The sequence below is a fragment of the Argiope bruennichi genome, chromosome 1 (genome assembly GCF_947563725.1).
Source record: "Argiope bruennichi chromosome 1, qqArgBrue1.1, whole genome shotgun sequence".
NCBI classification, from domain to species: Eukaryota; Metazoa; Arthropoda; class Arachnida; order Araneae; family Araneidae; genus Argiope; species Argiope bruennichi.
In genome coordinates, this window is record NC_079151.1 from 7580899 (window position 1) to 7599288 (window position 18390).

The following is an 18390-nucleotide window of genomic DNA, read 5'->3' on the forward strand; positions in this document are numbered from 1 at the left end:
GTATAGTATTTTTTTTTCGGTTTTATAATAATGCATGGTTTTTATTGAAAAAACTTTTACAAATTAATTTTAAATGTTTATTTTTTTAACTTTAATATTTAATTCTCTATTTGCACAAAATCTTCTATTGTAAAATCGTGTCTTTTTAGATTTGACAAAAACTTAGTAATTATCTTAAAAATGAAAAAATAAACTATTAATATCAAAAGAAAATTAAGTCAACATTTATAAGATTAACAATACAGATCTGTGAGCTTTTTCAACATTTCTTAAAATCAAAACAAAATATCAGATACATACATTTCTGAAAATGTTGATAGTGATGTAGAAACTCAGCATGCTCACAAATTTTGTATTTGATTTTTATAAACGCAACAATTAAAATTAAACATGGCTGGGATGGAAAGAGTAAATTTCTCCTTGCACTGACTCATTCTATTAAGTAATTTTATTTGCAATCCTATAAGGCTATGGTTCAGTAACGGGTTGTAAAACCCTCCGCGTTTTTGCGCATGCGTTAGGATGGATTTAATTCTTCAAAATAGGGGTGAAAGGAGAAGATGTTTACATTTACTAGTATCTAATAGACGAAATCCAACGTCAAAGGGAATACCGGAAATGCATTCATCGTTCCACGTCTCACCCCTTAATGAGATGGAGTCGTCGGAATGTGGTCGTCTCAGAATCCGTTGACGAACTATAAGAACTAAAGCATTCCTATAGCTACCATCATATGACTGGCAAAACTGCCACGAAATTAATGATAGAACAATACCATAATCTAAATAAATTTTTTAATCATTTTTAATATAAAATAATAGCAGCATTTACAAATGAACAGAGTAAAAAGAACTTGTCTTACTGCCTCTCATTTTAAAGTGTAGTAAAAGTCTTTTTTTAATGTTTAATGTTCTTAAAACTTAATGAAAACCTGCTTTTTAACCTATAAGCAAAAATTCTTATTTTAAAAAAAATGCAGAAGAAATATTATATATATTTTAAGAAGAAATGAAAAAAAGTCCTAGTGTTCATAAATAATGCAAACAAATTCATAAAGTATAAAAAAAAATCAGCTCTATAGTTAGAAACAAAACGGATATAATCAACCAGAGCATCTCCCCAAAGATTTCTCGCATATTGCCAGGAAATACCTTGTGTGGCATTGGCGTACAATAGATACAGAATATTAACATTAGGCGTGTATTAAACATTTTTACTGCTTCTATCGCGTGTTCCTTGGCAAGTGTTTTGGCGATTCATCTCTGGCATGCGATTGAAAGTATCTGAAAAGCGAATTTCGATTTTAGACGTATTCTTCCCAATGGATGAAAACTGATTCAAAACTAGACTTGTAGTCATAAAATTACATACCAAACGATATATTTAAGTCACTGCATTTTTGAGTTATCGCGTTTACAGATTTCTGAAAGTACAGACCGACATATGGTTAACCCCTTGTTGGATTTGGCCCAGAATTTCACAGATGTTTATATAATAGATATGAAATCTGTGTATTGAATTTTAAATATCCAGCTCTCTTCGTCTTGTAGTTATCATGCTAACTTATATTCAAACAGTCAGAGAGACAAATTTCTCCTAAACGGATGTTGCTGAAAATTAGATCAAAATCTATGATTAATCCCGTTTGGTGTGCAGACCATATAACAAATTTCATCCATCTCGCTCACAGTGTTTTTGTGTTATCTTTGTCATAGACATTATCCACAATTGTGTTTTTGTATTCTAGGAGACATGAAACGTGGAGACTCATTAAAATCTAGAGTTCGAATTTTTTGACGATTGCAATAGTTTCTCTAAATTTTCCATACGAGAAAGTAAAAAATCCAATTAAAGTATTTCTAAAAAGGTCTTTCTTAAAGCCAGCACGAGACATTATATCATATTGCTTCAAAATTTAACAAATGGAGAATTTTATTCAATGAACATACTTTAAAATTTTTTTAAGTTTAAATAAAAGCAAAGAAAGCATTTCTTTTCTTTTACAACAAATTTAACAACTGCAGAATAATGTGATTCAATGATTCGAAGAAGCAATATCGTTTTGAATTTCATTATAATAAAAATCTTTGTTATAAACTGTGTCCAAAACTAATTTCTCAGAAATTATTTTTCAAAAATACATTAAACCAAATATAATTTTTATTATTCAAAAGCTATTTTTTTTAACCTTTAAAAAGGTGTTAAAATAATTTTTATGCGATGATTTGCTTTGATGTTATCATGAAAATACATTAAAATTCTATTTTTCAATTAAACTTCGGACTAAAAGTTTGTGAAATCCGTTCTTATTTTGCCTCTAATGCCCAAAAAATAACATCCCAAATTTCATGCTCATAATTTCAGTGGTTTTAAGCTGGGCGTTGCTCACGACAAACCTTTATGTATAAAGAAAGATTTCATCGAGGAAAAAAATTTTATAAGAGTTATAAAAAGAAAAATATTATTATAAAATAATAAAACCTAAATCCTGAAAAAAAATTGTAAAAACTTATTTTTATTTCCTTAAAAATATTTAAGTATCAAATCCAGCAGGGGTTTTTTTCCCCTTAATTAAAACAAATTTGGCGAAGTTAGTCCAACAAATAAAAATGTTCAAATGGAATTTGATGCTCCATTCAAAAAGTACCGCAACAAATATCAGGATCATTGAAAATTTAAGGCTTCTAAAAATTTCATCAAACCAGGTTTTAAACGATTGATTAACATAATTACATACCGCAAGTAATTACAATTCAATATAATTGAATACCTGTAGCAGGTCGTTCAAGCAATTACCCCAAAACAACATATTAATGAGAATGATGAAATACGTTAGTGTTTTTAAAGCAGCTTTTCCCATGTTCGATATATCATTTTGGAGCATCAATTTCCAATTTTCCGTTAATCGGACTATATCGCATATTCTTCTTTAAATATATACTTACCAGATATAATTTAAATAAATTCTTCAACATCTAAAACATTAAAAATTGAAATTAGAATGTTTTTCAAATTCGCAATTATTGGGGGAATAGCTCCATTTATATCTTTTTAAATAAAAGAGACCCATTAGAACTTAAAATCATAACAGTAACAGAAGCTGGGATTTAGTTAGGCTGCCTTTTCCTACAGTATACAAAACTATAGTATCCTATATTTGATAATTATGTTCAAAATAGTTAGATAACTTGTTTTTCTGAAAAAAAAAAGCAAACAAACATTTTCGGCGAAAATATCATATATTTATACATATATCCGATAAATTAGATATGGTAGTTAATCTTCCTCTTCCGTCTATTTTAGACTATCAGTAAAAGTTTGATTTTCATTAGTTACCAATGGTTTTATTCTACTTATGAAAAAATATCAGCAAATTAATCTTTTTTGATAAAAATTACCAATTTAAAAAAATTTCAGTTTTATAATAAATTTTCCTGACTTTTCTCGATTTTCTGGAATTCCCTGACGGTTTCGGTTTTCCCAGTCGTCTGACCACCCTGTTAAAGGATAAAAAATGGAACACACTTAACATGATATATATATTTAAAAAATCTATGCAACTATGTCTCATGTATGTGTGACAAATTTGATTCAATTCTGATCTTAACAAACAGAAACAGTTACAGACAAAGAATATGTTCTGAATTTCATACACTTTGATTATTGCATTTTTAAGTGATCCTGACTCAGAGAGTACTAAAATGCCGAAATGCTTCAAAATCTTGAGACATATTTTCTAAAAAATTATTTTTCTTTGCATAAAAAAAAGTTAAAAATAACAAAACAAAAAATATTTTATAAAGAACTATCTATAAAACTAATGAAACTGCTAAATAAATATGTATACCTAAATATGACGCCACAATGGACATCAAAACATTTAAAACAATGTGCAAGTCTCATTCACATGATGCCTCAAACAAAATTTATCTCTTCTTATATCAGATAGTATATATTTTCCATTCTGTTCCACATTGAAAGACGTAACTGGTAGCAACTGCAGAGTACTACTGAATTCAGCAAGACTTTCTTACAGAGGTAGCAAAACATAAGCAAGATCAGCACATTCTCAAAATGTCATCTCTAAATGCAATATCAATAACTGTTAGTACACAAACCATACTGATATCTTTAAAAATGGTTGTTTCATGAAGAGCTGTAAAATTTATTTATTGAAGAAATCACTTAGGAACTAAAGTTCAAAAGTGTCCACCATAATTCATTTTGTATTCACCCTCTGGTCCCCAAGAACATTTGAGCAGGAATATAAAATTGTCTGTCAAGTCTTATATTCCTAATCCTTTGTGATAGTACTTGAAATAACAGTATTTTGATCATTTGAAAACCTCATACTAAAAAACTGTCACTAGTGTTGTTGGTTTTTTTTAGCTGAAAAGGAAAATTTTAAACAGCAATGTAAAAATGAGCAAGGTCTTTTTTAAAAAAATGGTTTCATTACATAATGCTTCTAAACAAATCCTAATGACACACAAACTGATTCTGCCAAACCTACAAATTCTATAATAATTCCTATGTGTGTACATTTTAATTCTGCTCAATCAGAAATTTACTCCATACCAACTAATTCTGAAATAAAGCAGTATGACACTGTTCCAGTCTGAGAATTAAAATTTGTTTCACAAAGCCAATTTTATGCAGTTCAATTCTGAAGTAATTTCTAAACCTTTAAGAACTACACTTTATTGATTTTGAAATCTGATTTTAAACAGATTATTTACATAGCTAATTTTGTAGATGCATAAAGAGAAACTATGGCTACTGGTCATAAAAATAAATCATCTACCATAAAATCCAATTTTGAGCTGATTAATTTTTAAAACAAAATTAAATATCTCTACAATCTTCTGAATTTGATACAGATGTAAAAATCACACTTCTGAAACTAATATATTAAAATAAACCCCAGCAAGATTCTTCAGGATGTAGGTCCTGTTAAAGAAAATAACCTGATACAAGCTTAAAATATTTTAAAAATTACTTGCAGTGAAAAATGGCTATATTTAGATAATCATATTTACAAAAAATAGAATTTTCTGCAATAGCATTTTTAACAATGTTTTGGTTTCAAACAGAATCAATAAATGAGGTTTTCTTCCTTTGTCTAAATATTTTAATTGTTCAGGGTTTAATTACATTTTATATTTTTTATAGATGATATGTTCAAGCTGACAAGCAGAGGTTAAGACAATGACCTAGCATTGTACATAATGGATTAGGACACTATAAGGCTGCAGAATTTTAATTGTTGGAAGAAGGCCAAAAATTCTATCATGGTTGTGTTCTTAATCAGCATTATTTGAAAATTGGTAGACCAAACAGTGTTTTAGCAATGAAGAATTAGTTGTGAATAAAGAATTAGTTGTGATTTCTTATATTTCTGATATATAAAATAATTCAACAACTTCTTAAAACATCATCTAGAAGTAGCCCGCTTCCATTCACTATGGTTAAAATTTAACTTTTATTTTAGTTTATATCTAGATGCTGCTATAAGGTTACTTTAACCAAAAGAAGCTGTAACCCTTCCCCTTCTTCATAAATTCTCTCTTTGTGAATTCTGCTAGTTATATTAGACCACTGGGATTAATCAAAACATCTTTCAATACAACCCAAAGTTTAAGAAACCCTGATATGAATAAATTATATGCACTTTTGTCAATGCATACGACTTTTTGGAAAAGTATTCAATACATTTGTCTGTCATGTAAGAAAAAAAAAATCATAAAGAAAATTTAAAGTAAGAGCTCAAAATAAGAATTATGTTTTTTACAAAATAAGGTTCATTGTTCTTTTCAGAATATTCTAGCGCTCATTTTGAGAATACTCAAGATACCTTAACGACATCAGCATCAATTTCTCCATTCAAACTGTCAAAATATTTCTTCAAATCTTGATCACAGTGTTCAAATACTAGCGTTAATTTCTTCTCGCTGTGTAATACATCATGTAACCTAAGTCAAAAAAACCACAAGTTAAACAAACATGATAGTACATATCTGAAAAATTAACAAAATGTTTCACTTTTCAATTAGGGAAAGTTTTATATCTATTGTCATAAATATATATGAAAATTCATAAATTAGTTTTTAAAAACATTATGTTCATCAATTTATGTATATCAAAAAAGAATTTTAAAGAACAAGGAGAAAATTGAATAAAAAAATGGAGTGTGCTGAGTTTCATCTTAAACTATCTCATTTAACAAATGATATTTATAGAGATGCATATTAAATGAAAATATATATATCTATTCTTCATGGTATAGTAATTCCCATGGTTTTATCTTCTCAATTATTTCCTTAACAACTTCTTGAAACTGTACAGATACTTTATGGATATTGTACATTCTATAATCAATAATGGTTGAACATTTCAAAACAGTAAAAAATAAATAAATAAAATTCATAAATATCTTTATGTTATAGAAATTCAAACTGCTTAAACTATTTTCTCCATAAATATTATGGAGCATAAGTACAATTTAATGAACATTTCATTACAATCATTTAAATAATTAAATTTTATTCAAAAAAATAGATGCAAATATTTTTAACAGAAATAATACTGTGCATATTATTATTTTGTAATAAAATATGTGAAATCATAGACAAAAATCAATTATTAGAATTAATGCATCTTTTAGTAGAACATGAAAATGATAAATAAAATAAAATACATCATTTCACCTAAAACATTTTTCAATGGGACACTCACATTAAATAAGTACACAAAAATAAATAACAGCACACTGAATCAATAAACAATACAAACAAATCTTTCATAAATTTCACAAAACAAAATTCCAAAAATGTTTTTTCTCAGATGCAGAAGTAAAATGTTAAAATTTATCACAATCTTATGAATAAATTTTGATGATTGCAATATTTTACGAGTACTCCATGTAAGAAAATAAAAATAAGCTCTTCTTTTCAATTCAGTTTTAAAAAGTTATTTTTTACATACTCAGCTCTTATACAAACATTGGTGAAAATGAAAATATTGTCTAAAATACTTTTCATGTTATAGACTATTTACATAATGAAATCCTCTTGTCTTCTGAAACTTTGTTTTTAGATTATAATATCTTCTAATTAAATAGTGTAGTTCAAAACTATTATAGAATGTGTCAACACTTTTTAAAATGTCAAAAAAATTAATTGATAACAATCAAGAAACATTTACTCAAATCTTCTTTGTGCTTCATAGTATTTTGAGCAAAATCCCAAGAATATTGATTTTGTAGTAAGGATTTCAACAGCATGCAAAGAATTATAGATTTTATTTTTTATAACTTTTTTTTTAATAAATAAAGTTATTTTTTTCCTCAGTTTAGAATTCTTATTTCAAATAAAAATGTTACTCTTTCAAATGATATAGAAGTCAGGCATTTTCTTGACTTCCATAGGCATTAGATATCTTAATTTGGTAATATTTAGTGATCATACAGGAAGATTCCATAATAACTATCTTCATAATTTCTTTATTAGCAGTATAGCTTCAGTAAAATGTTAAAAATCACTGATTCCATTCTTTTGCATGGATATATAAAGTATATACACATTAAATAATTAAAATATAATAATAAGCATTTCAAAATCAATATTGGGATTTAGGGCTTTGCAAAATTTATTACCTTTGACATGAACTGATAAATGATATATAATACAAAACAGCAACTCAAATAGTTTTCCTACAATGATTCATTAAGAGCACCATTTGTCACCTGAACACAAAGAGATAAAGAAATTTTTGCAATACAGTGATCAATAAGTCTGTAAACAACTACTTCAGTGCTGATTCTTAAGTCAAACAGGTCAGCTGAGAGCAGAGATAAGCCACACAATTCTTATACCCCCAACGCAGATTTCTTAAGGCAATGCATGAAAGATTCCCTGACATATTGAACATCCAATGCTTTCAAACTGATAATACCATCTATGGAAGTTATTATAATACAGAACTAACAACTTACAAGATGGATGTTGAACACATATTCACACTTTGGAAAGTGCAAAATACAAACAATCTTTGGTTCAAGAGTCTTTTTTTTTTTTTTCTGGAGACAATTTTACACAGTAATAAATTGTATATAACTGTTTATAAACATGTACATAACTGAAACTAGCATCTTTAATTTTTCAGTTTAGCATTAAATTATTACTGTATGCCTAGTTTAAAACATAAATATCAAAAGCCCATTATTCATTTTGAAATACCTAGTATGATATTTTACAAAACATAATGTGCAAGAAATAAACAATATGAATGGATATGTAATTTTGAGAAAAATGAAAATAAGGCCATGAAATACCTCACAATATTTTTGTGTTTGAGTTCTTTTAATAGGCATATTTCTCTCAAAGCAGAACTAGGAACACCCTAAAAAGGAATAATATAAATAACTAATAATCAAAATAATAATTCGATAGTAAATATTACATACTTTATGAATAATTTCTTACAAATGCAATTATATATTTGTATATTTGATGTTTTCTACTGGACTTACAATTCCAGTAAGGACAAAAGATTCATTTAACGAAAATCAATTTATCAAGTACACATTCTTATACATCAGGGTTGGCAAACCTTTATGGATAAACATACCATTTTTTTCGAAAGAAATGCTTAATGAGGTATAGCATGCTGTCAAATAATTTTGACTCATGGTTATTGGGATAGTAATAAAATTAAATAATAACAACTCAAAACTCTTTATTTACTACAAAAAAATACATTTTGCACTGTATAGACATAAAGGTTTTAGTTATATGAGTAATTCAAATTAAAGTAACGTTACTGTGACTTCTGTGGTTGCAGATTAGATGACAAATAACTTATATTAGGATTGTATGATGTTACTTTTAGCAGAATGCAAGCCTGAACTGTAGTCATCTGCCAAATGGTTTTTAAGAGTCTTTAATGTTACTTACCTCTGATAATAATCACTTTCATGCATAGGTAGATAAAAATATTGTTAAAATAGCATGAGCCAGCTTTTCGAAACAGTTAAATGGGTCTGGAATCAAATTCTATGTTTCCAAAATTTCATTACTAGCATTTTTATTTATATTGCTTGTTAATCTTTGTATTTCAATCTATTCCTTTTCCTTGTTTCAATAATTTTTTGAATCCATATTGAACTAGACAGGAAATCAATCAGTTATATTTCAAATTCTTTAATTTCCAAATAACCAAATTGGGACTAATTCAATTTATCAAATGAAGTCACATTTGCGTACATAATAAACTTGAGCGTTTCCAATAATTCTTTGAACTGACAAAATCTCGCTGAAAATTCCTTGATTGAAGAATAAATTTTGGAAAAAAAATTTTCAATAACTTTTTCTTCGTCTGGTTTCTCATGTACATCTAAATCTTTGACATATATATATATATATATTTCAAATTTAGGAAGTACTTATAATTTCTTGTAATAATATCATTCCTGAAAACATGCAGTTTAGCGTCAAAAGCACGAATGAGATCCATCATGACAATAATTGTTTTAATTGTGCCTTGAAGCTTTACTTCCAATTTATTGAAATGTTGGCATATGTCTGTAAAAACATCAATTTTGAGAGCCACATAACATCCAACAACTATGAGTATTGTTCAATTTCCCCTTCATTTTGCAGAAACAGTCTGATTTCTTCCAAGCAGTTAACAAATTGTGAAGTATGTTCCTGCAGCTCAACCCGCGAACATTATTATACATTAGTAAGCCATTACATACTGAGTTGACTTCATGCACAAAGCCTCAATTAAAGTCTTTTCGATTACTTTAAACATATTCTATTATTATTAATTTTGCTTATTTCAAGCCTACAATGATATGAGGTTGACTATTTTTGTGACAAACCATAGTCCATCATATTATCATGATTATATATCAATATATATCGTAAGAGATCCTTATATATTATGATATAAGATATCTTATCATGATATAAGAGATCCATCATATATCATTATATGGTGGCTATTATATTATCAAAATATATTAAACCACTCTTAGAACACAAGGCTTGTTGGTGAATAATGCAGGAGAGTTCAAGAATCAAATGCCCTACATCTGTTTGAAATAAACTAATGAAAACATTTTTTTACACCATATTAGGAGCACCATCAGTTACTAAAACAAACTTTTCAAATCAATTTTTTTCTCAGCAAGCGAATTTCTAACTGTACAAATATATGTGCTTTTTTTAAAAATGGAATGGGAACACTCGCGTTTGTTTGTAATACTTTATAGTGAATTTTGTTATTTTGAACTGAAATGCAAACCTTTTTGATTGGCAGTATACCCAAAATATTGTGTCGCATGCCACTGGTTCACCATATCCTGTTATATATCAAACAAAATATACATTAGTTTTATTTTTATCATTCCATTCTTTTTAGCTAATATTTAATTATTATAAATATTATGAAATCTTGAAATTAATTTTTTCCTCAAATTAATTACTAGGGGAAGCTAATAGAATGGATGCACAATTTAATCAATTTACTTTAATTATTATATCAAAGCATTAAAATGGTGTTTTGAATTATGAATGCACAACATTAAAAATGCAAGAGAAAAACTGACTACCAACATTTATTAATTTCAAACAGAACAAAAATTAAATAAATGGAAGTAAATAGCAATTACTTAAATATTTATAATATAATTGACTTCAGTGCAATGCATGCTGATTTCATAATTTGGGGATAGAATTCTGACTATAAAAGAGATTTTTTTCATACTTCATCATCATCATCCAATCTGACTCTTTTCAAAGCAACAATCTCTTGTGTTTCTCTATTCTTTGCCTTAAAAACAGTTCCATAGGTACCTGAAATTAACCAAATTATCAACAAAAATTTTTTTTAAAGAACACAAAGAAATGGTGCAATTACATTGCACAAAAAATATAGATGCAAAATTTTAAAGCAACTGTAAAAAATAAATAAATTTGTAATATCCAAAAGTTTGAAACCATTCAATTTTTCATTACACAATAAATGTGTCACTTTTCAATTAATGAGAACAACCAAATGCACCAAATATAGTAAGCTTCTACCATGAAATATATAATGTAATTTTTTCCCAATAATATCTTGCATAAGGTTGTAATATATTCGATGTTTTTAAGAACTATGTATAAATATGAACTAACTAGGTATTTCTGTTATTAAACATAATAGAAATAATTTATGAAAAACAGAAAGATGGAATAAACTCTTTATTTTATTCACACCTTTTGACATCAATGTTAATGACATTGAAGCAGTGATTGAAAGTTGCCTAAAAGAAAGCATAGGTTAATCACTAAGATAGAGTCAGGAAAAATAAAGACTTTGTGAGCAAATGAGACAGATGCTGAAAGACAGCAGCAGTTTCAGGCTAAGAAAAATAACTCAAATGTTGCACTGTTTCCCATAATAACTTCAAAGAAAACTATTCCAGAAAAAAATATTTATATACTATCTTAAAATTGAAAATTTTACTTTTCCAACTATATTATTTCATTTCTGCACAATTTTATTTGTTTAGAGCAAACAATTCTGAAAAAGGGTTCATAAGTACTCCTTTACTAGACAACATTAAAATTAATTTTACTAGCAAACTTTAATTATTCTATTTTTTTTAATCCTCTTCCATATTAATACATAGTCCTTAACAATATTTTCAAGTAGTCTTTTAATGATAATTAAAAGAAAACATAAGTATACTGCTGAACTTCAACGAAGAACTTTCATGAGCAAATGAAATATTTTTTTATTGTTGATGAACAAGAATACATACGAAGACCTGTTGCCAGAACACAAGAACAAAATTCTAAGGAAAGAAACTTCAAAAGCAGAGGCGATTAATAATTTGTATCAGAAAATTATAGTTTATTTTCCAACAATTTATTAGAAAAAATTGAACTATTAAATTAATAGTTGTTTAAACTTTTCTTACATTTCAGCATTTATGAAAAAAATTTGCTAACATACTGAATTTATGGAGAAAATAAGTATTGGCAGTTCTTAAAATCATCTGCTTGAAATAATATTTTAATTAAAAAAACTTTTCAGGCAATAAACGGATTTTGTTATATTAATATTATAAATAAACAGATACAGAATCAAGTAAAAAAATTTCTTGTGTTTTCCCGAATGTATATATTCAAGATATGAGGAAATGTACAAATAGTATTCAAGTACAAGTTATAATGGAATATGGTTATAAGGAGTGGCAAAAGCAACAAAAGGAAGCAACAATTTAACATAATTTGATATAGCAATTTAAAAGAAGGTTTATATTTACATACAGAAAAGATTTTTTAATCTTTATTTATTATCTAGAATTTAGAAAGATAAAATTTATACATTAAAGGAGAGGGGATATATTACCTCTCATGCACTTTAAAATGACAAAAAATTAAGGACTCAGATGAAAGAAAATACAAAATCTTTTTTTTTTTTTTTTTTTTTTTTTTTTTGCCATGATGTAAATTATTTAATGATTACTTAACAAAAAAAAACATTAAAAAGCAAAATTAGTTCTTTTAAATTTTTTTTAATTTTTGCCAATTCATGCATTTGGACATTGATTTGAACATTTTTTCCTTTCAATTTTTATTAATCATTTAGCAAACAATGCAGATGATTTTAAATATTTGTAGATACTTCTCTTCTAGATAATGTTAAGACTTTAAGCTAAACCATGACCATTAATTTTCTTAATTTCCCTTTTATTTCAATACATAGTCTTATATGTTTTACAATCAAAATTTTTATATTAAAATCATTATATGTGAAAGTATTTTAGTCCCCAGCAACACTGGGTACATCAAATTGTTATAAATAAGCCCTTTGGAAGAATTTGCTTTTAAACTATTGAGTAAAAAACCACACCTTTTCTTACGAAATGTAGTAAATTTCCATCTTTTTGCAGTTTAAGCAAGTTAGACCATATCTATTTCTAAAATGTATACTTCCAGAAAACAGTAAATTTTTCCACATTAATGTGATTAAGAAGAATTAGGATATTTAAACTTCTAACAAAATTTATTAAGATATTTTTAATGTGATAATAAAATGGAGATTTTCAAAGCTGGAATAATATTCTGAAATAACTCCGAAAATGATCAAATCTGCATGGGAACAAGAATCACATCTACTGAAATGATTTTTGATTATCAATGAATTACCAATATTCACTAAAAATAAAAGCTCATGGTTCATTCTAATATTTGAAATGACAGCTACATGATTACTGGGTTTCTTTCTCAAACTAAGGAAAATAAAACAGCTGGACATCTGGAATACACTCTGAAGTGGAATTTTACATCTGCTAATATGAAAATAATTTTACACAATATTAAGAAAATATTGCTTATAGTAAAAACAATAACTTAATTTCAGGGGCCCTTTTAAGTCTGAAGATGCACGCTGCTTTTTGTCTTTAATTAACATAGAAATACTTAACACTTTGAAGGAATTTCTAATGTTCAACAATATTTAATTTTTAACTTATTTATTTTTCATATTTGGCAATATAAGTTATCTGCTCACGTAGATTTTTTTATGCTTTTCTGCAATTTATCATTTACTAAGTTACACTACATCTGAGCAAACAGAATTGCAATATTATATTATAATGATTTATAGCAAATTATTAGATTATTTCAATCACATATAATAAGCAATAATCTTTTAATAGTAGAATTTTCCCTGTCCTCGCCTCCCCCCCCCTTTAACATATGGAGCATGCAGCAATCTGTTTACATGTGTAAGAAAATGTACAATTTTAATCTACCCCGAAATTCTAACAAAAATACATTGCCAAATCTTTACAATAAATGTTGACACTAATGATGAAGCACTAAAATTCAAAGTTGCAATCACTGATGCTTCATTAGCAAATTAGTATTTAAAAAATGTTATTCTTACAATCTGACAAACAAAGAAAGGGCATTGCAATCTCTAATTTTAATTTGAAACATTTCTGTGAACTGTATTTCTTTCCATAATAACATAAATAATAAGTACAAAATATTTTACAAATAAATAAATAATCAATACATAGATATTAATTAATTTGAGGCTCAAGGATCATACAACAAATTTACTTCATCCAAAAATTTGAAATAAGAAAAAAAAAATCATCTAAAAAATGAACACACGCACATAAAAAGAAAATCGCAGTTAACCAATTCAGAAATAAAAAACCATTTTTTTACAATTTTTAGTTTCTATTTCCAATTAAATGCTTGAATTATACATAAAATCTTAATAAAATATAAAAACATGAGAAAAGTTAAAATTATATCAGAATTCTAATTAAAGATGTTCAAATTACATTAGGGAGATTCTTTATTAACAATTCACAATTATTTTAATGTCAATTCAAATTAACATTTTTTTTTTTGATAGATTTCATGAAAAAACTTTTTTATACACTTTTTGTGTGCGTGTATTTCATAATTAGATTACATAAATTATAGATGGCTGTTGAATGTTTAGTTCTAATGAATATATGCATAAATTGAGATAGTAAAGTAAAGAAATAAAAATCACATCTATCATAAAATAAGTATAAAAATAATTCCAAATCATAAAAGTATCTTATAATTAATGTATAACCTACCAACAACAACAAAAATTATCTAATTAGAACACTTACCTTATCACTCAAAACGCAATTTATAGCTTTCTGCTTAATACTAACCTTTCTTCTTCACAATGCTAAGTTAATCTTTTTTTTTTTTTTTTTTGAGATTTAATTACTTAAAGCTTGAAATTAAAATTCTAGTTTAGAGAAGAAAAGTAGAACAGAAAATTAGACAGAAAAGTCATATCAAATAAAAAATTGTATGCACATATATATATTATATTCACATTAAACTATAGCTACCTAATGAATCTTTTTCCACTTCTAATTATTGCTAAAGATACTCAATAATAATTTTAGAAGATACATGCATCTCATTTCAGTAGTAGATAGTCTTAATTTCTATTTATAACTGCTGTTAGAAATTTGAAAACATTTATGATCCCTGTATAAATAACAGGCACTAAAAATTATTCTAAAAAGTTAGAAATGGCTAATCCATAAATACTTTCTTATTTTTAAAATTTTGGAAAAAGTAAAAAGAAATTTATAGCTGTACGACGCAAATTACATTAGAATATTTTTCATTGATGACATAACATCTTAACATTAGAAATGACTCGATTCCGAACTAAAACCTCTTAGTCAAAATTAAGCTTTCTCAGTATCACCATCTATGTTCGACTTGTAAACAAGATGAAAATTTGGAACATATCATTTTTCAGAGCACAAAATATAAAAAAAAAATATATAAATATAATTAGAATTTTTGGATGCATTCCAGTCTTCTTCAATTGGATTCTTTCTCTCACAACTGAAACAAATATGAAATTAATCACCAAGATGAAATTTCTTCATCACATCCAATGCTAATCTTGTAAACCATTCTTGCTTTTCATGTTTCACCCATTTTTTTCCCGTTTGCTTACAAAGAATTTATTCTAAAAGCACTTAAAGAATGTCTTGGCAACATACCTGTTTGTAATCTGAGGTAAATCAACTCAATTGAGCATTAATCTCAAACAAAAAAAACTTTAAACTAAATTATATTAAAAACTTTGCAATAAATTAAATACAAAACTAATATTTTATTGGTAGTATAATACGAATGCAAATCGAATTTTTAAAAAAAATCTATAATTGAATATAATTAAATATCAATTCAGAATGAAAATCTAAATAAGTTACGATCAAAATGTTATAAATTTAATTATCTATTCATTTATCATTTCATTTAGACACACGAACATGAGAAAAACATCTTACTTCCTTACCTTCCCCAATTTTTTCTAATTTCTCATACTTTTGCATTATAATCATTAAAAAAACTATGATCACTTTTCAAAAACTTAATTTTTGACACCGAGCAATGGGAGACATTAACGACAGAGACTGGGGAAACTTCGCCAAAAAAAAGGATAATTCTAGTGAAAATCGAAAATGTAACTTCACTGAAAGGAATTCAATATTCTCTGCCAATAACTAGCAGAATTTTCAGATATGTTGCCAATAAACATTATAGAATTTTGGTTCCCTTATTCGCAGAAGGAAAACAAAAAGAAAACTGCTCATTATGCTGTATGTAGCTATGTATTTCTGCAATAATACGAGTGACGGTTTTTGAAAATAAAAATATATTTGGTGAAAATAAAATGCTAATTTTTCTTTGAATATGAACCTGCACTCTTTTTTTATATGGCTCAAATATGCAACAGCTTACTTTATAAGGAACAAAGTTTTGGTAAAATTGAAAAATATATTGATATTCCATTTTTGAGTATTTTAAAATTATACCGATTTAATAAATGATAACCTTTGATCTTTTCGGGGCTTCATATTTAAATGTCTGTCATGATTCAGAATTAAAAAGATCCCAAAATTCCCATACATATTTGTTTCTAGGTATAGACTAAAACAGTGTGCAAAATTTTTCTCTGTCAATTTTATTCCTTTCGCAATAGGAAATAATTTCAACAGGAAAATTTTGATTATAGCTGGTAAGATATTATTGAAAATTCATCATATCAGATTAAGCAAATGTTTTAGCCATGTTTAAATGTATCATAATAAATGATAGTGCTTAAAAATCAAGAAAATAAATGAAACGTCATTTCAGATTAAAATTTAACACAAGGTCATGTTATCTATTTTCAACCAACCTCTTTCTCTGCGCATTACACTATCATGGACCAATTGAAATTAATATATCAATAGATATGTTAATGATTGGTTGATAACATAAGGGACTGAACAAAAAGATCGTTTTTCATTGGTCGTATTTGCCGCTCAAACATCGTTTGAAAAATATCTATCGATTTAACATAGACATGTATATCGATATCGAAGCGGGATTTGTATTTCTCTCAATTTGTTGTGAATTTGTGTTGTCGCCGATATTTCGTGTGAAACTGAAAAAGTCATTACTATTGATGCAATCACGTGCACTTACCAGTATACATTTTTATAAAATAAACTTTACATTGTTGCATATTCAAGAAAAAAACATTTGTGTCATCTTCTAAAACATATTATTCATTTGTGTAACGATGCTACGCTTAGGCCTAAATGGGTTTGTAACTTTAAAAAAAGTTATTTTACTGTGTATATTTTTAAGGAAATTGTTATTTTTAAATACTATATAGTTTCAGAGCTCCGGTCTTCTATTTGGCATTGTAAATAAAGGATCGGATGCATTTCGTTTTTATAAACATTACGGGGAATAATTTTTTGATGGATATGTTTTTTTAAAGCGTTTATGACTACTGTGTTAAGCATGTTTAGATACAAATGTTCTTAACATCACATTACGTTCAGACTGATATTAGAGCATTTCTTTGTTTATTATTCAGCAACAGCATCTTCTATTTGTTATATCAAAGAATTAAAGTTCGTTATAAAATCGATGCAAATTTCAATATCCACTATTAAAAACTTATATTTGCACCTAAATTTGTTTAAAAATACTTTTTTTTTCTACATGACTACAACTATGTGAAAAACTTAATTTCTGAAAGTTTCTGTGATTTATTTATAAAAATTAATGAATGAAAATTTTTGTCTTTTTATTTAAAGCTTTTATTGAACTATTGTTAATAATTTATACTAGTGTGACATTAATTAGTTTAATATTCTCTTTTTATTATTGTATAGACAGATAAACGTTGTACATGACTTGTTTATTATACTGATTCCTGTAATATTTAAGAAAAGTCATTATAGATTTATTTTTATTCCTTAACTTATCTTGACTTATAATTAATTTTATATAACATGGATGTGAAAAGAAATCATCACTCAGATTTGCAAGTCATATTCAATGTACATTTGCAAAGGATTAACATGTTGATACATATTATTGTTAATGGTCATAGAATTAAGTGTATTATTTTTAAATAATTATTTTTTTTAAAAAAATATCACAATTTTGTAGGTGATGAAGTTAAATTGCGAAATTCCAGTTCAGTGGAATGTTTGTATTAGGCAAGTAATATCTATACTTTAAGGTAAATAAACATAATAAATACTTATTGGTCTAATGTAATAACGATTTTCTGATTTCACATTAGATTGACATTTTTATCTTGTGAATATATGTCCTTTCTACACTGCAAATTAGAGATGTAAATGATATCTTTAATATAAGTGTAAGGAGTTAGGGACATTATATTCCTAAGTTAATTATAAATAATTGTTTTGAGCCTCACTGTTTTAAATTTATTTGGTTCTGGAATCAGTGTGTTGAATATCATTGATTATCTTTTTAAAAAAAATTTAATTTTTCA

General features: G+C 26.5%; 2 protein-coding genes across 3 annotated transcripts in view; one reads left to right on the forward strand and one right to left on the reverse strand.

Annotated features, from left to right (window-relative positions):
• LOC129962727 (cyclin-dependent kinase 5) overlaps positions 1-16082 on the reverse strand; it is a 49294-nt gene extending 33212 nt beyond the window's left edge. Inside the window, exons 1-4 of the mRNA XM_056076686.1 lie at positions 15883-16082; positions 10771-10859; positions 8333-8400; positions 5855-5972 (exon numbers count right to left, since the gene is read on the reverse strand). Coding sequence (XP_055932661.1) covers positions 5855-5972; positions 8333-8400; positions 10771-10859; positions 15883-15928 — 321 coding nt within the window. The 5' untranslated portion in view covers positions 15929-16082. The remainder of the gene's footprint in view (positions 1-5854; positions 5973-8332; positions 8401-10770; positions 10860-15882) is intronic.
• Positions 16083-16963: 881 nt separating this feature from the next.
• Positions 16964-18390, forward strand: part of LOC129959791 (uncharacterized) — a 51024-nt gene continuing 49597 nt past the window's right edge. Inside the window, exons 1-2 of one of the 2 annotated variants that reach the window (XM_056072759.1) lie at positions 16964-17177; positions 18039-18111. The gene's annotated coding sequence lies outside the window, so the exon portion shown is untranslated. The remainder of the gene's footprint in view (positions 17178-18038; positions 18112-18390) is intronic. The other variant, XM_056072706.1, reaches the window with a different exon arrangement.